At 53.2% G+C, this 22,657-nt stretch overlaps 1 protein-coding gene across 1 annotated transcript in view; it reads left to right on the forward strand.

Moving 5' to 3' along the window:
- Positions 1-20,649, forward strand: part of Nfam1 (NFAT activating protein with ITAM motif 1) — a 33,624-nt gene extending 12,975 nt beyond the window's left edge. The window contains exons 2-6 of the mRNA XM_026782412.1: positions 4,056-4,376; positions 5,451-5,563; positions 9,804-9,902; positions 16,792-16,878; positions 18,510-20,649. Of these exons, the coding sequence (XP_026638213.1) occupies positions 4,056-4,376; positions 5,451-5,563; positions 9,804-9,902; positions 16,792-16,878; positions 18,510-18,569 (680 nt within the window). The 3' untranslated portion in view covers positions 18,570-20,649. The remainder of the gene's footprint in view (positions 1-4,055; positions 4,377-5,450; positions 5,564-9,803; positions 9,903-16,791; positions 16,879-18,509) is intronic.
- Positions 20,650-22,657: the final 2,008 nt, after the last annotated feature.

Raw genomic sequence — 22,657 nt, forward strand, 5'->3', positions numbered from 1 at the left:
AAGTAAACAAACAAACAAAACCACACCCCATGAACCTTTCCCTCCTCAGTCCCTGGAATCTGGGGTCCTCTCAGTCCTGCTCCTGGGGTACTTATCTCCAAAGACAGCTGCATGAACAGAACGGCAGAGAACACTCAGACAGCTCCCTGTCCGGGCCACATTATCCTGTGAGTGAGACACTGCCAGAGTTCAGAGATCCATGAGACATGAGCCAAAGGGCGTGTAACCACTTGTCCGTGACTGGACTGTGCAAATGTCCGGGATCTGACAGGCTGTCTTTGGCGGCTGGTGGCTACCGTGCTTGGCTCCTTCATGAACACCAATCCCCTCTCCATCCTGTGCCTATGGCCCTCGGCTCTGCCCCCTCAGCAGCGTCAGGTGAAGCCTCGTGCTAAGCACAATGCCACTGTTCATGAATCCTGGAGCTTTGAGCCTCTGAGACTCCGCCTGATTTTCTCTTAACATGTAACTATTTAGTGCGTGCCTTCCCTCGCGTGAGTGCGGCTGTCAGAGGATAACTTGAGGGAGTTTGTCCCTTTTCTTCCATGCAGGTCACAGGGATAAAACTCAGGCCATCAGGCTTGGTGACAGCCATTTCCCCCACTGAACCACCTCTTCTTTTTTTGAGTTTTTATTTATTTATTTATTTGGGTTTTTGAGACAGAGTTTCTCTTTGTAATAGCCCTAGCTGTCCTGGACCTCGCTATGTAGACCAGGTTGGCCTCGAACTCACAGAGATCCACCTGCCTCTGCCTCTAGAGTGCTGGGATTAAAAGTGTGTATCCCAACACCTGGAGAGGTTTTATTTATTTTTTTATCGTATGTTTATGAGTGTTCGCCTAAATGTGTCTGTGTACCCCTTGCATGCGGTGCCTGCAAAGACCAGAAGGGGAGGTTGGACCCCTTGTGACTAGAGTTACAGATGGCTGTGGGCTGCCATGTGGGCGCTGGGAATTGAACTTGGGTTCTCTGGAAGAGCAGCCAGTGCTCTTAACTGCTGAGCCATCTCTCCAGCTCTGCACTGAGCCATCTTTCTAGTCTCTCTCTCTCTGGAGTGAGGTTACTATAATTGCCTCATGGTTTTAGACTGGCATTTAGCCTGTGTCATACCTGGCTAGGTTGATTTCCTATTCATGTTCTTTTCCTTCTATTTCTGGATACCCACTCCAAGTCAAGGAAGTTTTCAACTCCCAGGCACCTCCTGACCTACCTAGAGACACTGCGTACTCCCTCCCTTCTACCCTCCCTCCCTTCCACCCCAAGCATCTCTACTTTATTATCACAGGGGATGCTGATAGGTCAGGTAGTACCTGCAAGCTGCCTGGTACCCTTACTGAGTGGTGTGTGCTTGTGCGTGCATGTGTGCGAGCGTGTGTGTGTGTGTGTGTGTGTGTGTGTGTGTGTTTGGGGCACAGCAAATGCTAGAGGGAAAGGTTTCATGGACTTAGAATTTCTGTGAGCTCATCTGTAGCTCTGGACCTTAAATGGGGGCTGCTTCTCACTGGCAAACTAATGGAGTGGAGCAGAGGACTGGATATCCACAGTAGCTCCATGGTCCAGACTGTGGGGTGCTGACACCCCACAAAGGAGGGACAGTGATGGACTCCATCTTCAGGTCAGACACCCTAGCACTGTACCAGCTGAGATTCTTCCTGGCTCTTGGCTGTCTCCAGACTAGTTGTCATTGCTTCTCCGACATGGAGGGAGCTGAGTCTGCTCTCCCCCAGACACTGCGCTTTCATCAAGGCCCGAGGTTCTCACCCCCAGGTCTCTGTGTACTGTGACTGGCCAGAGTCAGGCCCTGAATTTTGTCATCTTAACCCTTTAACCTGAAAACAGCCAATCCCTTAAGGCTGTTGAACAATAGACATCTATTTTTATAGCTATCTCCAGAATTGTAAAGATTGGCTTAATTGCTCTAGCAGATTCTGTCATTTTTTAGAAGGGTGCTTTGGCCCCGGGGAGAGGCAGATGGAGGGAAATGGGGGAGGGTTAAGACAATTGGATGGTTATCTTCCTGCCAGAAAAATTAGGAAAGTAGCTTCGTCATGCTGGCAGCATGTCTACCTCCCTTAGTCTGAGACTGACCTCGTAACATGGGAGAAGCAAAAGGTCCCAGGGAAGGAGGGATGACCCCTTTCTAGGTCTCTTCCGTGGGATTCCAACCTCCGCCCTTCACTTTGGAACCCTGGGGAAGCCAGGCAGGCTCTGCTTACCCTGGCGGCCTGACAGGAGCATATGGAGAGCCCATCAGGAGGATCAGGTACCGGGAACCTCTGAGGAATCAAGACTAGGATCTCAGGAGTTGGCGGTAGGAAGGGAGCACGGGTAAAGGGGCTCTGGACAGAGGACTCTCCAGGTAAGAAACACAGGCAGAGGGGGCCACAGACAGGCCACAGAGAGGGTATCTGTGGGTACAGGTACAGGGGGCTGCTGGCAGTGCAGCTGCCGAGAGAAGGACTGGCAGAGGCTTGGGACAGAAGGGGACAGGGGAGCTGCTGGCGGTGTGGGCAGAGCTCTCAATCACTCCATGCTATGGCTTCATGCGCCCTCCAGGCCGTCTGGAACCCTGGGAGATCATTCTGTAACTCCTGTCTCTTGCCTCCTCTATCCAGTCATGTGGTACCTCAGACCGCCTCTACCCTGATCGAGGAGGCTTCTTAATAACAAAGCTAGAACATTGCTCTGCCAGTATTATGTTGTGTATATAGTATAGTCAAGTCGCAGCTGCTCCGCAACAGAGGCCAGAGAATATGAGGGTAATGCCAGCCTAAGGGAAGCCCGGGACAGGACTCCTTGCCAGGGAAGGGGCCTGGGCACTAACTCAGTAAATACTCCCAAAGTGACCATTGTACCACATTAGCAGTGAACGTGGTACTATCAATGCCCCTGTTCTTTAGGGGGTGGAGAGTCTCTTAGAGGCTCCACAGTAAATTCAAAATATCAGCCTGTTCAAATCTGTAAGCAATCACTGGAGGATCATCTCCATCCCTGCCCTGGAATCTTCCAGAAGGCTCAGCCTCCCCTGAGGGCCCTTTCCCCAGGGGAAAGCTGCAGAGGCTAGAAGAGACCCTCCTGGCTCCATGCCAGCCCACAGGCAGGAGGCCCACAGCTCACTTTCCTCAGCAAAATAAATCTTGAGAGTTTCTAAGCGTCTCAAAACGCACGATCTTCTCCCGATTAACAAGCCGGCCTGTGTGTTCTTGGCTGCTTGCTGCCGACCTCAATTTAAAAACTGTCTGCTGCTCAGCTGCTGGAGAGGAAGGGCCCAGGAGGCATGGAATATTGAAGCTGAGAGACCTGTGTTGCCAAAGTCGGGGGCGGTGGCTGCTGACCCTGCTCCAATTCTAAACAGCCTCTCGGAAGCTTGCAGGAGGAGGCCTAGCCGGGCTGGGCTGCTGCTTGGGCAGGCACGGGGAGGGGGGTATTTAAACTGTTTTCTGATGAGTGTGGGTTAGGGATGATGGCTCCAGCGGAACTGGCCTTGTGATGAGCATTGGGCACAAGTGGCCACATGTGAGCAGTTCTGCATCTTTGGAGGATGGCTCCGGGAGGAATGGTTGTTATACCACCTGGAGACTTGACAATGTTCTCCCAGCCCTGATTCTGGGAATGGCCCATCTCTGCCCGCTGGCCAGCCTTCCCTGCTGGCATGAAGACCCTGCTCCCTCTGTCCCCCGCCAGGAAGTGCTCTGGTTTCCTGTATTCTTTCCTTCATTTCTTCCCTAGCTATTAGTCCCTTAAGTCTGTATGGGTAACAAATGGGGGTACCTTTCATCCTGTGGGAAGGAGAGGGGTTAGGAGCTCAGGCTCTGAGGTCCCCTCAGCCCCAGGGGTGTCTCTGCTTCCCACTTCCCACCTGTTGAAGAATCCACCCTAATGGTTGACCTTCCTGACTCTCGTTCTTCCTCAGTCAAAGCTTTTGCCTGGCCTCTGTCCATTGGAGAAATGGAATCTCTCTGAGGATCACCCTGTGCAGTCCACACGCAGGAGGCACGCTTGGGCGAGGAATCTTGCAGTGAGCTGTCACTTTAGCCTGTCATTTCCCCCCACAGGAGGGATATCAGTGACCCACACCGGCCTCCCTATCATGGTCTCTCTGGCCAACACGGCTGTCTCCTTTAGCTGCAGAATCAACTACCAGGACACACCACAATTCAAGGGCTTCACCTTTAGCTTCTTTCATGAGGATCTCCATGGCAAGAGAAGTGTGGAGAAGCCAATTGACTGCAAACACAGCCCTGGTGCGGAGAACCAGACCCTGGATTGCGAGGTTAAACTCAGCCTGCCAAATGCATCGGCCACAGGCACTTACTACTGCTTAGTCCAAGGACACATCTCAGTGCAGGGCAGCGGCACCTTCATTCTGGTCAGAGGTAAGGCCTCCTCTTGATCCTTCCAGGGAGAATTAAATGCTGGGACCACCCAGCAGTTTCTCTACCTTGCCTTCTAGCTTTGCAAACAGAGCAGAAGCCCCCCATCTCCCGCCGGGAACCCCTGCCCTGCAGGTGTGCCAGGCACCACCTTTGTGTTGAAAGAGAAGGGGCCCAGTGTGGGGATCTGCCTCTGGACACCTTGGACAAGTGACTTGAGAGAGGTCACTCAGCCCACTGGTGCCGGGACCCCATTAGCAGTGCAAGGCAGTGTGGGGTTAGGCGTGTGCACACGAGGACTTGTGAGCGTCTTGTTTGAGTGAACATTTGTTTTACATCATTCTGGCAGTAATTCCTAGTTACCGTTCTCAATGGTTAAAAGCGAGCCGTGGTCAAAGTTCTTTCTCTAGCCACTTCCGTGAGTCCCACTGGAAGGGGCTGGGACTTTGGAATCCCACAGCCCTGGGTTTGACTTTTTGTTTTACTGCTTGACTGGATGTGACCTTGGGTCTGACCTTCATGGCAGTACTCTGCCTGATGTTGCACAGGCTAGCCTATGAGGGATGCTGCCTGGGCACTTGCTCAGTAACTATTATGGGCCCAGACGTGGGTTGTCCTTTGTCCTCTGCCAGCCAGATGGAGGCAGGGAAGGAGGGTGGAGGGAGGGCTCCAGATGAGGGGATGTTTGCCCCTTGTCTACCCCTGGTGTAACTGTCCTTGTCAGTCCCCGTGTCCCTCACAACATACACTCATAGTACCATTATTTCAGATACAGGAAAGGAGGTCCCCAAAGATGATATGACTCACCAGAGTCCCCTAGGCAGCCCTCAGTGGTGCCAAGGCCACTGAGTCAGGGCCACTAAAGGGGCAAATGACATAGTCCATCCTTAGAGTATCACGGCAATCAAGATACACAGGAACAAAGCCAAGGCCCTGAAGGTCAGGGGTCTGTAGAGAGTTAGAAATGGGTAAAAGGGCAATGTTAAGCTTTGGGGCTAGGGGTTGGTAGGCCATGTAGGCCTTGAGCTCTCCTGGGAAACTTACTTTCTGCTCCCCGCACTCCTCCCTCCCGTCCAGACACAGCATACCAGCCACCTTCGTTCAAGCGCCAGGAGGCCCTGCTGTTCAGTTTTACCGGCCTGCTGGGTGCCCTGAGTGTGCTGGGCACAGTTCTACTGCTTTGGAAGAAGGTAAGGACCAAGTGGACACGTAACACATTTATGTAATACATTTATGCTGAGTCTTGTACCCTTCATCCGCACAATGGACCTGGGGAGGCTTCTAGGACCAGAGGAACTGCCCTGTCCCATAGGGTGTCCTAGGCCCTGGGCGGCATACTCCATCAGCCCAGAGGCCCACTTCCACCCAGTTGAAAGAATAGGGGTTCTTTAGACTTTCCCAGGTTACTCATCCCTTAAGAATCCGGCAGAAGATACAGGCTCCCATCAGGTCCCCAGACAGAGCCCACCCCCCCACCCCTGATAGCCAGCCATGAACAAGGAAGGGAGAGCCTAAAAGATGCTGTGTGCCTAACCCTTCCACATGGACATTTCTTCCCATCTCTCAGCCCCAGAGAGTGAGGCCCAAAGAAGCTGTGACTTGCTTATGGTGAGCACATGGCAGAGCAAGACTGGAGTGTATGTGAAGGGGACAGTGTGCTCCAGCTCTTGCCTTGCCCATCTCCAGTTCATGGTGACTCCCTAGGAGAGCTGACTCCCCACTAGGGCACCCCTCATTCTTACCTTCTTTTCCTTGGCACCTGCCTCGGCCTGTGGTATAGGACTCTGCACTTAGTAGTGTTCAGTAAGAATCTGCTGGCAGGATTATAATTCTCAGTCCTTTCATAGGAAATACATGGGTTGACTTTTAAAGTGGATCTTAGCTGAGTACCTACTATGCGCCAGGCATTAGGATATATCAGAGATTAGGAACCCAGAAGAAACACAACGACTAAAATCCCAAGATAGCCTTGCTTGGTGGTCAGTGGGGACTGGGAGGCTTGAGACCACAGCTCCAGACTGGGTTTGTGCTCTAACCCCCCCCCCACACACACACACACACCTTACCAGCTCTGTGAGTTTGGGCAGGCTCACCAGTTCCTCCCTGCCTTAACTGAGATCTCGGCAGAGGAGAGTCCAAGCGGAGACAATTCCAGGCATCCTGGCTGTGGACAGGAGGTGGGGGTGAGAAACATTAAAGAAAACCTGGGCTGCTTTGAGCACCAGGGCAGCTACTCTCCTGAGAAGATGATGACCACCGTGACGTCCACCATGGGAGCAGGTGTGACGACTCTGCCTGACTGGGATATGTTTGTGTAAAAACAGCTCTGGAAGGTCCTGGGCACCTTTCTCTAGGCACCTGGGTGACTGATCTGTCCCGGGGTTTATGTTTTCATCCATTGATGAGCTACCAGGCCCCTCCCTAAGCTTCAGACCAATACGGTGAACATGGTGACTCATATATATGGGGCATAGGGTATCTCCACCTCAAATGACCAGAAGAACACTCTTCAGGACCTTAGGCCTCCTGAGGGCTCAGGATTAAACCCTGGAGCTGTGTGTGGCTTGCCTACTCACTCCCACAATCGTTCCTCAGCCAATCCAGGGTCCAGCCCCTTCTCCCTGGCCCTGGCTTGGGCCCCATTACCCTCGTGAGGATCCTCTATCACCTCCCCCCACCCTACTATCCAGCCTCTGTCTTCTGCGTTTCTGTTGTCTCCCTGCCTGAGTGAAGCACCCTACGGGACAGGGACTTGATACCCTGGTGCGTGCCAGAGCCTGGCACATAGTAGGTGCTGGTGGAAGGAATTATGGGATATATGCATGCTGATTCCTGAAAGATGAGGAGGAGCAAGCTAGGGCACAAGGAGGGCAAGGTGACCTTATGGCTCCTGTTTCAAAGCAGGGGAAACTGAGGTTTAACAGGTTTCTTGGGCAGAGGTAGAGGGAGCCAGGTCTCAGCCCAGGCCTGCTGACCCTCCCTGAAGCCTCCTGGGGAGAGGAAACATGGGCAACAGAGAGCTAGGCACTATGGGAGAAGTCATGCTGGCTGGCTGGCTGACTAACCTAATAATCACAACCAGAAAGGACAAGTTCTGGTAGCGTGGGTCAGGGTCCTGAGTAGACAAAGCTTGGTTCCAAGGGACAGAGCATCCCCAGCCTCCACAGCAAAACATAACCCAACCGAGTTTGCAAGGGTACTCCCCCTCTGTCCCCATAGGATTCCCGCTTCAGCCTGGGCCTCCTCCCCATTGCTCCCAAACTTCAATCCGCCTCGCACCTGCGTCTGAGGCCAATTACAGAGGTGGATGAGAGCGAATCTGACCACGTCCAGCTCCCGTGGCTCCCACTGTTCCCCACCATACCCCTAGTAGAGACACTGGTGTCATTTGTATTCTGTGGCCTCGTCATTGCCCATTTCCCCTTCCTTGCTCGTCCCTTTCCACTCTCTTGCTCGCCCTCCTCTCCCCTGCTGGTCCCTCCTCTGTACATCCCTAACAATCTGTAGCCTCCTGTGGACCTGAGCACTTTCCTGAAGCCAACAGTGTATAGCTCACCTCCCTGAGCTCTCAATGGCAAACCCAATAGGCCACAGGATCCCCGGTGCTCAGCCAGGCCCAGCATGGAAGAGGGCTGGCACCATGGCCCACAGGTGTCTCATGCCAAGACCTGTGTTTTCCAGCCTGGATCCAAAGTGCTTATCCAGAAGCTTCCAAACAACCACTGCCTGGGAGTTCCTGTCTTTCAGCTTTAGTGGCATTTAGTCAAGCAGGCTCAAAAGGGGAGGGGCCAGGACCCCAGCCCTCTTGACAAGGAGGTGGTACCAATGTACCCCAAATGTCCCTGGGGTGTAACTGTGGCAGTGTTTCCAGGAATAGACAGTGTAGGGAGGTGCCAGGTCTGTGTTTCCTCATGGGCAGTCATTTGTTAGCTTGGCCAGGCCTCACTTTTCCTCTCTGTGAAATTGGTAAGTCCGTGTCCACTCCCTCAGGCTGCTGAGAGAATTAAGTGACCAGGACAGGGGTCTTTCTGAGTTATAAACCGCGCATAGGTGGCCACACCTGTCTGTATGAGACCCACGAATTCCCACAAACAGATGCCAACACTCTGGTAGCATTGGGTTGGAGTCTTAGCAAACGCAGACACAGGTTCCAATCCTGCCCCTGCCGCTTACTGGCTGCGTGTCTGCACAATCCCCTACCCTCTCCAAGATTTTACTTCTTCATGCACAGAGCAGAGATGACCCGAGAGCTCGTCTGCAAGTTTGTTGAGCACAAGCAACAGGGTATGTCTCCCTCCCTGACTCCATGTTCAGCTGTATGATGCTGAGACTGGGGGTGGCACCGGTTTCTGCCTGTGAGTTAAGTAGCTCTTGAGTGCTAATCCGGGAGTAAATGGGCTGGGGATTGGCAGGTGGCCAGGGTTTTTAATTAGCTCCTGCCCTGAGATGAGGCCGTTGTTGCTCCACTGTCGGCAGCGTGGTGCCTGTGATGAGGGGGGCGTCCAAACTGCCTCCCTCTGGCTGTCCCCGGGGCCCTGTGCTTTTCCAGCAGGGTGACCCAGTGTTCTCCAATTCTACTTGCCATTTGGTTTTAGCCTTCTGGAGTTTTCCAAAGCTGGTTTGCTCTAGGCACCCTACCTGGAGCCCTCAATGCTTTCTGCTCTCCTCACTGCCCTGCCCGTCATCCTGCCCATCAGGGTAGTTAGCCTCAGGCTGACCTCTCCTTGAGCGCCCTCAGTCCTGCAGGTTTGGTACTTGCCTGCCTGCCTGCCTGCTGTGCTTCTGCCTGGAGCCCTTGCCTCTGTTCCTGCTGAACAACACTCCAGTCCTCGCATTTCCCCCAAATAACCCCTTCCTGAGTCATTGGTCTCCGCGTACTGGAAGCTCTGCTGTGGTAAATTTGCGATGTACGGCCCATCTCTCCCACAAACTTTAAGATCAGGAGGGCAGGAATGTGTCCACCCTTTCACACTGCCCAGCTAACAGAGGTGTTCAGCCGACGATGTGAGGTGGTTGACTGAGGGTTTCCTGAGTGCCACCAAGCACCTCCCCTCTGTCCCCTCTTTGAAACTTTGTAATCATCTTGCTAAGGGGGCTACTGCGGAAGGCATTGAAGCTAGAGAGAAAGCGTCTTCCTTCAGGGCCACAGTCAGTGAGGGGCTGGCTGGCATTCATTTGGGGCCCACCTACACAGTTTTGTCCCTAGAGTCAGGCACTCTGCTGTGACATCGCCCCACGTGGGTCTTTGCGTTTCCTGTAGCTTCAGGCACCTCTCCCTGGAGACGGCGAGTGGAAAGGGTTGAGTGATTAATTTTTGTGTGGCCCCATGGCAATCAGCAATTTCCTCCCTCGATGGGGTCTGTAAGGGGAGGGAGATGGGAGAGCTGCTTCTCCTCAGCCTCCACAGCCCTTGCTTTCTTCTCCCTACAGAAACAGATGTCAGTCCTGGGCAAGCATATTCCCAGGACCTGCCCCGGTCCCAAATCCACCGGCGGAACCACAAAGCCTCCGGCAGAATCCATCTACACGGTGAGTCCCAGAGCCCTTCTACCTCTCTCGGGCTTGACCTAGGGCCTGGTTAGCTGTGTGAGGGTAGTGTTTCCTAATCTATGAAACAGACACGGCAGTTCTACAAATTAGGAATTTCTACAAAGGCTAAGGGAGAGGCAATGTGTGGGCCCCCTTTTGGAACATGAGGTAGTGAGAGCAAAAGTTGGCAAGGATGAAGAAAGTTCCTTCAGCTGAGCAAATTATCCCCAACCCGGCTTGCAAGCTTTTTCCTAGTTCTGTTGCACAAGCGACCCTGATGCAGCAACAGCCAAAGTCACAAAAAGAGGAAAGGGCCTGGCACCGCCCCACACTCTCGACACATCGAGGGCTTTCTCTTGTCCACCAGTCCCTTCCTCATCTATCCCTCCAGTCACAGCAACGCTCCCTGTGGGACTCCGTGTGTCACACACCCTGTTGTGTCACGTGCATCCTATCCCCCCCACCCCCGCACAGTTTTCACAGTTACAAGGGGAGGGCTTGAGGAGACTGTGCCTGCCTGGTCACCCGGACGTGGGACTCCCCCCGAGGTGTGTTGTTTACAGTTCTGTGAGTAGTGTCTGCTCAGTGTAGACAAAGTCAAGTATTTACACACACACACACACACACACACACACACACACACACACACACACACACACCCGTGTCAGCCAGAGCCACCAGGTGCTGCTGCCGACCCCACAGCTGGCCGCTTGGGTAGCCAAGGACCTATTTTGAGGGTGTTTAACACTCCTCCTGTCTCCAGGACCTTGTTGATGCACACGTGAGACCTGGCCATAAATCCCCACCCAGAACATGATCAGAATTAGGCTATGTTTGCTGAGGGTGGGGGAGGCGGCAATGAGGCCAAGGGACATTCCCATGGGGGGCAACACTGACAGCTCTCTGAACAGGACAGTTCTCAAAGGGCCCTTAGTTTCTCCTCTCCAGGGACTTTCCACCAGCTGCTGCAGCGTATGCCGCCCCAGATTCCCCCAAATTCCCTCTTCCTTCCCAGCAGCTCTATACTAGGAGAGAGTATAGTGTCAGCTGCTATGTGAAAATCAATCTCTCTTTCTCCCAATCAATCTCTTCCTCCCTCTCCCTCCCCACTCCCTTCCTCGCTCATGTGGGAATACAACTTAGGGTCTTGAACACGCTAGGCAAGAGGCAAGCACTGTACTCCCGAGCAGGAGCCTCAGCCCTTATACTGCTTTTATTTTCAGCTTTTGTTTTGACACCCATAGCCCAGGCTAACGAGTTCCTAATCCTCTTGCCTCCAGCGCCAGGGTGCTGGAATTACGAGCTTGAGTTTCACTGTCTGACTGTACTTTAAGAACGTAGAAGCCGGGCAGTGGTGGCACACGCCTTTAATCCCAGCACTCGGGAGGCAGAGGCAGGCGGATCTCTGGGATTTCGAGGCCAGCCTCATCTACAAGAGCTAGTTCCGGGACAGGCACCAAAGCTACAGAGAAACCCTGTCTCGAAAAACCAAAAAAAAAAAAACAACAAAAAAAAAAAACAAAAAAACATAGAGTTGCACAGAATTATTTTTAAAGATTTCCTTGATTTTAATGTATGTATGAACCCTTTGCCTACATGCATGTCTGTGCACCACTTATGTGTTTGGTGTCCAAGGAAGCCAGAAGCGGGCATCAGATTCTGTAGAAATGAAGTTACAGACAGCCGTGAGCCGCCACGTGGGTGCTGGGAATTGAACTGGGGTCCTCTGGAAGAACAGCCAGTGCTCTTAACCATGGAGTCCTCTCCCCCGGCTGCTTTGTAATATTCTTTGTCTCTGGCTAAATCTATTTTTTGCATGTACACGTATTCTGACTTTTATAGTGTGAACGCCACTGAAACCGGCTTTATGTCTCACCTGGTGCTCTGCACACCCTTGGCAAGCAGGCACACTTCACTCATGGTGCGTGAGTGTTCTCTAGGTGTCAGTGAGAGCAAATTTGCTGACCACATTGCTAAAATGGTCCGGATCCTTGTTGGTCCCTATTGATTTTCTTTGTCTGTCTTATCAGGTGTTAAGTGTCTGCCAGTGCGGTGGTGGGTCTGCATACTTCTCCTTTTAACTCTGTCAGCTTTGCTTGCCTTTATGTGGAAGAGCACTCAGACTTTATCCGAAGCACCGTAGCACTTGAACTTGTGTTTAGAATCCTGGCCTATTAGAGTTTCTAAACGGGCCAGCCTGACAGAAGCGAAGCCTTGCGCTTGTTTTGCTGTAGACAGGGTCTCACTGTGTTAACTCGGACTTGTCTGGAACTTGCTGATTCTACCACTTAAACCTTCTGAGTCCTGGTCTTGATGATTAATGCAGGGTTAGTCATCCAGCTTTGCCTTTGCAGCTCCCAGCACACTGTGATTCCTTCCGTCTTAAATTCCTCTTCTTGAACTGTGTCCCCTCCAGTTGCCCTCCCTTCTCTACAGCTGACAGAACGCCCCAGGGTGCCTTTTCTTGATTTTTTTTTTACTTGACATTTAAAAAGAAAATCTGTGTGTGTGCGTGTGTGCATACCATCTGTGTATGTGAGTGTGGATTTCAATGTGTCGCAGCAAGTGTGTGGAGGTCCGAGGACAACCTGGGGTGCTGGTCCTCGCTTTCTACCTTAGTTGGGACAAGGTCTGCTTGTGTTCACTGCGTCATACTCCAGCCTGGTTAGCCTGCGAGCCTCCAGGAATTCTTGTCTCTGCCTCTTTTCTCACTGTAGACTCCTACAGTGAGATGGAATAACAGGCATACATGGCTTGCCCCTGGTTTTGTACGGATTCTGGAGATTTGAACTCAGGCCCCGCACACTTGTGGCGAGGGCTTGGCCCACTATGACATCTCCTAGCCCTCCCTGGCTCCTTTCTGACTGGCTAGGCCTGCACCCACCCTTCAGCAGAGCTCTCCTTGGCAGTCACTCTGGTTCCGCGTGGCTGTATCCGACAGGCAGTTCTGGGTCCCCAGGTCCCTTGATGACTCAGCAGCTTCTGACAGCTCCCTGAGTGCTCCCTCCTCCTGGATTCTAGAACATTTCATTCTTTCTCGGTCCTCCCCTGATTCACCGCCACACCTCTCCAGCCCCTTCTCACTGATTCCTGCTCGGGAGCTGTGGAACCCTCCTCTCCAAACCTTGGTGTAGACATTGGGGTTCAGCCCTGGGACCTTTGCCCTCTTTTACTATGACTCCCACCCCTGAATGATCTCATCGGGAAGGGTTCTGAACACCATCCATGTCTGGATCAGCCCCAGCTTTGTCTCATACATCCCTGAGCCTTGGACCCAGCTCCACCGAGATGTCTCATTTGCAGTTCTCAGCCAAATTCTTTTTATTTTTTGGTTTATTCGAGACAGGGTTTCTCTGTGGTTTTGGAGCCTGTCCTGGAACTAGTTCTTGTAGACCAGGCTGGTCTCGAACTCACAAAGATCCGCCTGCCTCTGCCTCTCAAGTGCTGGGATTAAAGGCGTGCGCCACCACCGCCCGGCCTCAGCCAAATTCTAAATCTTCAGGCACTATGTGCCTCCAACATTCTCTCCCTGGGAAATGCTGGCTGTTCTGTCAGTCACTCAGGCCAGACGCCCTTCCTGTTCTTGCAGGTGGAGGTGCTGAAGCAATTCTTTTGTTTTTTTGTTTGTTTTGTTTTGTTTTTTAATTGAGACAGAGTCTCGCTTGGCTGGCCTGGACCTCACTATGTGGACTAGGCCAGTCTCGAACTCGCGGAGATTCATTTGCCTCTGCCTCCCAAGTGCTAGGGTTAAAGGTGTACATGACTATGCCCACAGAAGCAATTCTTGAGGCCAGCAATCCTTTAGAAGTTGCCATCCCACCCTAGATCAAGATTAGAAGTCTGTTCACAGCCTCCAAGTTGTCACTGTCCACCCGTCAAGAGGTCCTTCCTATACCTACTTTCTCCTCAGATGGTCCTTTCCAAAATAATACACACGACAGCCTCCCCCGGGTCCTCTCTCTGTCTCTCCAGGCGTCATGCCCTGCTCTTCCTTAGGTTGTCACGGTCTCCCTCAAGCCTCCTCCTCATCCTCATCCTGCACAAGCTCAGGGCTGTGGCCTGACGTCTGCTCTGCCCTTCCAGGGCAGCTTAGATTCGAGACCTGATGCAGGGTAGAGGGATAACTATAGCAAATGGGTGTCAGTAGCTTTTAAAGACCTCCCCTCACCTCTGCTCTTTGCCCCTGCCTGGCCCAGTGTCCCTGGCCCCCAGTTCCTCTTGTCCTCTTTGAAGTGAATTTTTTTTAAAAGATTTATTTATTTTTCTATGCATTGGTATTTTGCCTGCCTGTATGTCTGTGTGAGGGTACCAGGTCCTCTGGAACTGGGGTTACAGACAGTTGTGAGTTGCCATGTGGGTACTGGGATTTGAACCATGGACCTCTGGAAGAGCAGTCTTAACTGCTGAGCCATCTCTCCAGCCCCATGAAGTGACTTTTCTCACACTCAGATGTGATAATGGAAAATCTGGTATGATTGTACCAGAACCCCGACCCAGAGCTGGGGTGCTCCGCAGTACTGCCTCTTTCTACACTGTAATCTCCAGAGGAGATCCAGGCCCAGACAGCTAGCTTCGCACTGCCCTGAACCAGCCTGGAGGCTGGCCTTGGTTCTTCCACCAGGCTAATGAACATTTTGTAACTGCCCACTGGGCAACAGGAGGCAAAGGGGTCTGTAGGACCTGAGAGTCAGACAAGTGACCGCTGCAGAGCGGAGGCCAGCATAGCCTAGCCTGGACAATCTGGCAGAGTCGAGGGAGGCAACCTCCCCATTAGCCCTGCTGCCCATTGCTGAGAAAGGCCCAGAAAACTGACCTGGACGAGAGGCTCAGAAGTGTCCTGCTGACAAGGCTCTCCCCTGCATTTCACAGCCTGGAACAGCAGGTCAAACCCTGAATGCAAATGCAGCCAGCAGGTCAGGACTGTCAAAGGCTCCACTGGACACCAGCTGAGTGATGGCCACGCTTGCCTTTTGCAGTACAGACACCAGAAACAGGGTGCCCTTCCCTGACTCTGATGGTCCCTGGCTTCTCTGGGTTTGCACCTGCTAGGGTGGCCAGAATAGTGGAGACATAAGAGAGAGGGAACCACTTGTGGTCCCTGGGTCTGTGAGTCTGAGAAAGGCCTGAGGGGTCATAGTATGTCTGGGCAACATGTTCTACCCTGTGCACTGGGCGGAGGTCAGTTCTCTGGTCAGGCACAGAGGTGCACAGGGCTCAGAATGGGCCTTGGAAGTTCTCTTCCCTTGGAGATGAGGCAGGCTGGAAAATCCTCTCCCAAGCCCCTCCCTCTGTCTAGCTGAGAGACACTCTGAGCAGTCCTCAGGACGGATTCACCACCCTGCCTGTGTCTGATGCCCTTGAAGTTAGGGTCTCCCAAGCGCCAAATGGTTTATTACAGGGGTTTTCATGCGTGGCTACCTCTGGGCGCTTTCTTCCCTCCTCCCCTCCCACCTCCCCACCCTCCTCCTGCCTCTGAGCACCACCTGTCTCCCCAGCCTGCCTCACCAACCCCTGCTTGACTGTTGCCAGGGAAACCGCCTCCTTGGCAACAAGCCGGCATCCATGTGACAAGTACACTGGGGAAGGGAGGGTTTTTGCCTCTTGCTTGCCTGGTTTTTTGCAAGCTGTGTTCTAAAGCTCCGAAACACCGCAGCTGGGGTGGTACCTTCCTGGGCGATCTTGGAACAACTGCATATTAGGCACCTACTGTTTGCCTAACTTTATGTGCAGCCTCGTATTTATTCACGTGTTGGTCCTATAAGACAGATAAGATAATTTCCATTTTGTAGATGAGGAAACTGAGACAGCAAAGAGGCTGCCTGTGGCAGCAGGTATCAGAGCCAAGAATTGAACCTGGTCTTGTCTGACTTCAAAGCCAGGGTCTTTTCACCGTCTTGGAATCTGTGGTCTGGCTGCTGAAGACCCTCAGGAGTGACTGACTGGCTCCACACACCTAGTAAGGGAGACGTTCCCTCACCAATCCTCACCTGGTGGCCTGTCACTGTGCCGAGACCAGCTATAGAGTCCGGTGCCCACAGACAAACCAGGCATGGTCCCTGTCCCCAAGAGATTCCCAGTCTGCTGAAGGCTGCGGGTGTAGCATGGATGTGAACCACATCCAAGCAAGCCACGGAGGCTGGGTCCCAGCTTCCCAGCCCCAGGGAAGTTCTCTGGAGAAGTCATAGATTGCAGGACTGTGGTCAGGGGAAGAGCGGGAGCATGTGTTTCCAAGGGTGCATATTTAGCGAATGACTCTGGCCCTAGATGACCAGAGTAGTGTGGCTTGAGGGGACCAAAGGGAAATAATAGGCTAGGGAGAGAGCAGCGTGCCCTGGGCTCTGGAGTTAGATTCCTTAATCCTCCAGCAAGGCACAGGACTGATGAAGGAGGAGTGAGCTCCTACTCCGTGCCTGGGTCGTCTGTGAGCCCCGGATGGGGAGTGAGTAAGAGGAGACCTAGAAGGTGGATGAGCAGATGGGATTCTGTCATGGACAGTCCCTGAACCAGGGAGTGAGGGCAGAAGTTAGCAGGGACCCTAGGTGTCATGTAGGGGGCTTCCTACTGCTGCTGGGGCCTCAGGCACGGGAGGACTGTCAGGGATGGTGGGCGACAATGTATCCTTTTGCCAGCCAGGGGAAGTCTGGACTGAGTCCCTTGTTGGGCTTTGCTGGTGGTCCTTGAGGGAAGTGGTGTGGTGTAGACAGAGTTGGCCCTGTACAATCAGGGCAAGGACTCAGGTGACTCAGAGACTGGCAGTTTTAATGGAGACAGCCCAGGGGTTCTGCCCTTCTCTGGGCTTCCACAGCACATCCGGTTAACAACAGGCAGGAACCTGGGGACTGTCCTCCTATGTCACCTGCCGCTGACACTGGTGCCCTCTTTCCTACAGGGTCTACAGCCCCGAGAGACAGAGGTCTACGCCTGCCTCGAAGGAGAGACTGGTAGCCCTGTCTCCAGCCAAAGTCCTCCCTCCAAGGTATGCCCAGGCCTGGGGACATGGAGCCTGCTTCCTTCTCACCCCTCCCTCCCTCATCTATGCCATGGGAGTTTAATAGATCCCAGAACTGGGCCACTCGGAGTTGACTGTGCCATCCCCACAAGCTGGCCTAGTGGTTGGGAGGACTGGCAGCTTTGAACTCGGTTGATCCCTCAGCAGCCCTGCAGCCTTGGAGGAGTTTGAATCTCCTGGTCTATATTCGGAGGAGCCAGGATAATCCTCACCTCCCAGGCTTTCTTTGAGAACAGCTCACGGTGTTGAGAGGGCGACCCAGGACCCAGCGTGAACTCACACAGTGTGGCGATTATAACCACCGCTGGTGAGCCCTGTGCAGTGTTACACTGGCCAGTCGAGTGAGAGCATAAGGAGTCCAGATGGCCCCAGGCATGTGCCGATTACAGTCGGAGTTGGATGAGCACTGGTGCCAGCTCTAGCTGTTATTGTGACCGGGCCTTGGGCTCACTACTTTGTCACACTTTCTCTCTTAAACCTCAGTATGCTCAGCCAGGTGGCGGTGGCGCACGCCTTTATTCCCAGCAGAGTATCTTTGTGAGTTCAAGGCCAACCTGGTCTACGAGAGCTTAGTCCCAGGACAGGCTCCAAAGGCTACGGAGAAACCCTGTCTCGAAAAAAGAAAACCTCAGTGTGCTCATCTCTAAAGTGGATGAGTAATATTGACCTGAGCTGCCAGCTTTGCCAGAATTCAAAAGAGTAACGTGAGCCCCAGAGCTTTGAACTCTACAAAGCAGCAGTGTGCTCACCCTGGTGTGGGAAGTCTGCAAGGTGGGTGGTCTCAAAACACTGTGGAGAAGCCTCAAGGAGTGCAGGAACTGGTACTTGGCCCCCTTGCTGCAGGCTGGAAGTGTTTGTTGAATCTCTAGTTTTCAAAACCCTGAACTAGGCCCTAACTGGAAGCAGGGTCTCCCACCCCAGACCACTGGAAAGATCTCAGTCAGTGTCTATACAAGGTCAGGCTCTGGGGTGCTAGGCAGGAAAGTGAGGTACACTTGCCTTCTAGAAACCTACACTGCGGGAATAAACTATCGACCCCAAAGACGTGCAGAGAAATCAGTAGCCCTGTGTGAAGGACAGGTTCCGTGGTGAGGCCAGACCAGTGTGAGGAACAGGGAGGGCTCCCTGGTCCTCTTGAGATGCACCTGCGGGTGAAATCTGATAGTTGAGGGTTCGGTGTCTATGTGGAAGAGATTGCATCCCAGACCAAGGAAGATCATGGGGAGAAGCCAGAAACTGGCCCTGGGAGCCTGCTGGGGTTAGATGGTGGAGGGCAGCTATGGAGAGGCATGGCAGAAGAGGTGGGCTTGGGGACAGAGGTCATGTTTCCTATCAGTGTGACTCAGTAAGCTATCTGTCTGCCCCCAACAAAAATAAATTGGTACAAATTCATAGCCAGGCGAGGTGGCTCAGGCCTATCACTGCAGTATCAGGAGATTGAGCAGAAAGATTGCAGAGAACGCAAGGCCAGCCTGGGCTACACAGTGAGATCAATGCAATAAATGACTAAACATTGGCTCAAATTTGTTCTTTTCCCACCTAATATTTCTCTCTCTCCTTTCTCCTCCCTCCTTCTTTCCCTCTCTTTTCTCTCCTAGGAGAAACGGAATAGGTTTGAGGAAGACAATGAATTTAACCTCGTCTATGAAAATCTCTAGGAGACGTTCCATAAGTCCTGAGCCTTCTCTTGGGTTAGGGATCCAGAGCCACTTCCCTTGTCCGAGGACATGATCTGGGCCAGGAACAGGGCCCGTAGACCATGCCATCACCTGCACATTCAGGCCTCTCCCTGACCTACTCTCCCATTCTTCCTGCCAGCCAGAAGTTCCCATCTCTGGGCTTTCACCCAGCCTTTTCCTCCATCTAGAGAGCCATTCTTTCCCTGATCCTGTGGGCAAAGGGCTCTTTTGTCCACCATCTCTTTCCCCCTTCATCCTTTACTGCCATCCCTACAGAGCTGTGTACATGGCTCTCTTGGCACGGGTCTCCATCTGGGCCCTCAGGCAGATCAGGGTTGTGCCCAGCCACTGAGCCGTGGTTCCTGCTCAGTTAGCCCAAAGGCACAAATTCACAGCCAGGCGTGGTGGCTCAGGCCTATCACTGCAGCCTTCAGGAGGCTGAGTAGAAGGATCGCAGTGAACTCAAGGCCAGCCTGGGCTACACAGTGAGATCAATGCAAATGAATGACTGCCTGCCACATACTGGGTGGAGCTGGGAAATGGTATAGCTAAGGAGAAATGAAGAGTGGGCAGCGAAGAACTGCACAAAAGCTGGCTGGGTCCAGGGCCGGATACGGAGGCTTAGGATATAGCAAGTGGCGGTGAACCAGGGCCTGGAGCAGGGAGGTTCTACACGTACTGGTGAGAAAGGGAAGTCTGGCTTGCTTAGGGTAGCTCCTTTCCCCCAACAAGAACCCCGAGCTGATTTCCCACCAGCCTGTGTGGGCACTCACCTCACTGTGCCTACTGCCCTTGGCTCTCCAGACCTCTTCCTTGCTCTACCCTAAGACCCAGCTCCCCCAAATCCCTTCCTTGTGGCCTCTTCTGGCCCCACCACCCACAGCTTCATCCTATTTCCCTCTGTCTTTATTTATTTGCTTTTGGCCCATGGAGACCAGCCTAGCTGTCTCCATGCCACCTCTGTGTGCTCTGTGTGACTCTGTGTCGCCTGGGCTCTGCTTTCCGGGGTAGGTGGGCGGGCGGGTCTCTGTGCTGAAGAAGCTCAAACCAGGGTGGACAAAAGTGAGCCTCAGCTTTTCTGCCCCCTCCCCCACCAGAAATTCATTCAAGGAACCCCTCATTTCATCCTCCAGGCAGCTCTGCAGTAGGGAATCCATCTCCTTGGAAGACAGGGACTGAAGGTCTCTGTGTCTGGGGTGCAGGGATCGTTTCTCACCCTTCTTCCCTCCTTTGCCTTTCTCAGACTCAGTTTCTGTGAAACGGACAGGACAATCTACTTCCCCTGCTTTCTAGGCTACTTCAAAAGTCCCTAGAATGTTCTCATTCCAAAGCCTGTGTGCACCCAGGGGACGTGGAGGTGTCAGTGTGCAGGCACCTAGCCCGGACCCAGCAGTACTGAACCATCTCCCCTCAGGCAGCACCTTCTGTTCTGCAAGTGAGACCCTCCTTGAAGGAAGAGAAAGGCTAGAGCGGAAGACACAGGCTGATCTCTGGAAGCCCACTGTGCCCCTGGGTAGTGGCACCAGGCTTTTCTGGGCCCAGTGGCCAGCAACCTACAAGCCTGGTTCTATCGAGGCCCACTCTGTGAACATCCAACAAGCAAAGCTCCTTATGGACTGGGTTAAGTGAAGGCCTGTGCTCCCCGAGGCTGGCTTAATGAGTTCCTGGTCCATGAAGGAGGGAAACTGTGTGGCACAGAGCTGTCCCCAGGCTCCCGACTCCAGCAGTCTGAGAGAGGAAGGTCAGTGCTGGGGTGGGAACTGCAGTTAGCAAACACTTGGCTGCTACTTCCCCCTCATCCTGAGCTCTATGACCCGTCTCTGGACACTCTGACTGGGACTCAGGCTTCCCCTGCCCTTTCTCAGAGAGTGAGGAAGCCTGGTGTGAATTCACATGGTGCCCTGGCTGAGGACCCAGCACCCAGGCCTCCCAGAAGTCCCCAGTGTCCCCACTGCCTCTTCCCTATAAAGAAGCTGAGGGGACCTGGCAAAACCTACTTTGTTTTTGTCCCTTGCCTGTGAAAAGCCTTCTGTGGCTTCTACTTCACTTACAATAAAGTCTCAGCTCCTTACTGTGGCCGAGGAACTGTGGAAGACTGACCCATTGCCCCTCCCGGGAACACAGACATTGCCAGAGTGGTGTGATGGCTGAGGTCTGGTTGTGGCAAAAACGGGCACAAGGTTGGGGGGCAGGGCTTACGAAGGGCTCTGTCAGTCAAGAATCGAGTCTGGGAAGGGAAGGAGAAGGAAAAGAGGAGGAGGAAGAAAAAGAAGGTATAGGGTTCAGGGTGGGACCTAGTAAGGGGTTTCCACATTAGGGAGACTTAGGAAAGAGTATTTTGTGTCTCCCAGTAGTCAACAAAGAAGGCTGAGCACCCACCCAAGCCTAAGAGCCTGGAGAGGGGAGCTGGTGCAAGGATGAAGGATGCGGATGGCAAGGATGAAGGAGGAGGAGAGGGGCCCCTGAATGTGAACCCCTTGGGGACAGGCCTTGAATGGGAAGGGAGAGGAGAGGCACAAGACCTCCCTTAGGACCCAGCTCCACCTCCTAGCAGCAACTCAGACTTGATTAAGTCACTACCTGCCTGCCTGAGCCTGAGTTTCCAGCGACAATCCAGACCACTCAGGGTATAGTGGACAGACAGGGAGGTCTCCGGGCCCTGCCGACTATGTTTCCTTGATTCAAACTGCTAGGGCAATGATTGAGAGCAGACAGACCTCCTCAGAAAACAGAAGCATCCTTCTCAGGAGGCTACAGGGGATTGGAGGTGGGTAGCACAGGGAGTGAGGCAGAGGGGAGGTGGTTCCTGGGTCTAGCAGCACCCCCAGAAGGGGCACAGCTGGGAGGTTCTTGAGAGAGGATGGCTGAATGGGGAAGGTAAAGAGGAGCCTGGGCTCTTCAAGGAAGGCTGATGTGACTTCTCTTTGGTGGAGCTAGTCCTTGCCCCTGCCTGGAGGGATTTCCACGCACTCTCTGGCCCAGGCTGCTGACTCTCTGAGGTCTTCTCACCCGGTAGCTTCTTCAGAGCCTTAGGACATCAGGATCACTTCAAGGGACCCCCTACAGCTTCCCACCTTCAGCTTCTCCCAAGAGTTGTAAAAGGCTGGAAGTTGACAGCCCCGCCAGACCCCTCGACCCCTCGACCCCTCGGTTGGCTTCAGCTTGCCACAATCTTTGCAAAAGAAAAGCATCTCAAGGAACCAAACCCAGGAAGTAGGTACAGGAGCTGTGCCCCCACCCCCAGAAAAAAATTTCCAAAGGATTCTGTGCAGCAGTTTCCATGGGAACATGTGCTTGTTATCAGTGATGCTTAGTGGGGCTAGAGTGTCCCTCACAGCCACCATCACAGGACTTTAGTGGGTGGGTGCAGCTGGGGGCATCGTTAGTTCTTTGGCCCCTAGCTCTCACTAACCTGAAATCGAGTTACAGGCAAAACCTGCCTCTTTCCCCCTCCTCCATCTAATTTAAAGGCCATGTTCCAGCCTAAGGATGCCTCTGGGACTTCAGGGATGGATTTTTATGTAGTTCAATAGTTTTCTTGGCACACAGCTCTTCCGGGAGAGGTGGGCCATTGCCTTGGCCCAGCCAAGCTGAGTGGCGTCAATCTGTCCCTCCTAAATGCCTGGGGATGTCATTTGCCCACTGGAGGGGCTTCAGCCCTGAATGGAGACTCCAGCACGGGAGACGTCGACATGAGACTCTGTGAACCTTGCCGGCTCCTCCTTGAACCATGGTTATAATTATGGCCTGCGAGCCTTGATTGAGCCCTGGCTAAGTGCTGCTTTCTGCGCTTGGCATTGAATTTTCACTGTGAATACAAGCAGGTGTCGCAGACACAGAGTGTGGTAAAACATTTAAACTCCAGCAAGGTGAAGTTTGCTCTGATGCACCCGCCACCTCCCTGCTGCCATCAGAAGCCCCTCCCTGGAGATTACAGCCAGGCTATTGGGAAGGCCTTTCTCTCTGGTTAATCACAGCCGTGTATTTGGATGGATGAAGTGCAGGGTGTTAGTGGGAGAGCTCTGAAGAGCTTGTGCCGTCGTTCTGTAGGTGTTTGCATTGGCTTG

The sequence above is a fragment of the Microtus ochrogaster genome, chromosome 15 (assembly GCF_000317375.1).
Source record: "Microtus ochrogaster isolate Prairie Vole_2 chromosome 15, MicOch1.0, whole genome shotgun sequence".
In the NCBI taxonomy this organism is placed as follows: domain Eukaryota; kingdom Metazoa; phylum Chordata; class Mammalia; order Rodentia; family Cricetidae; genus Microtus; species Microtus ochrogaster.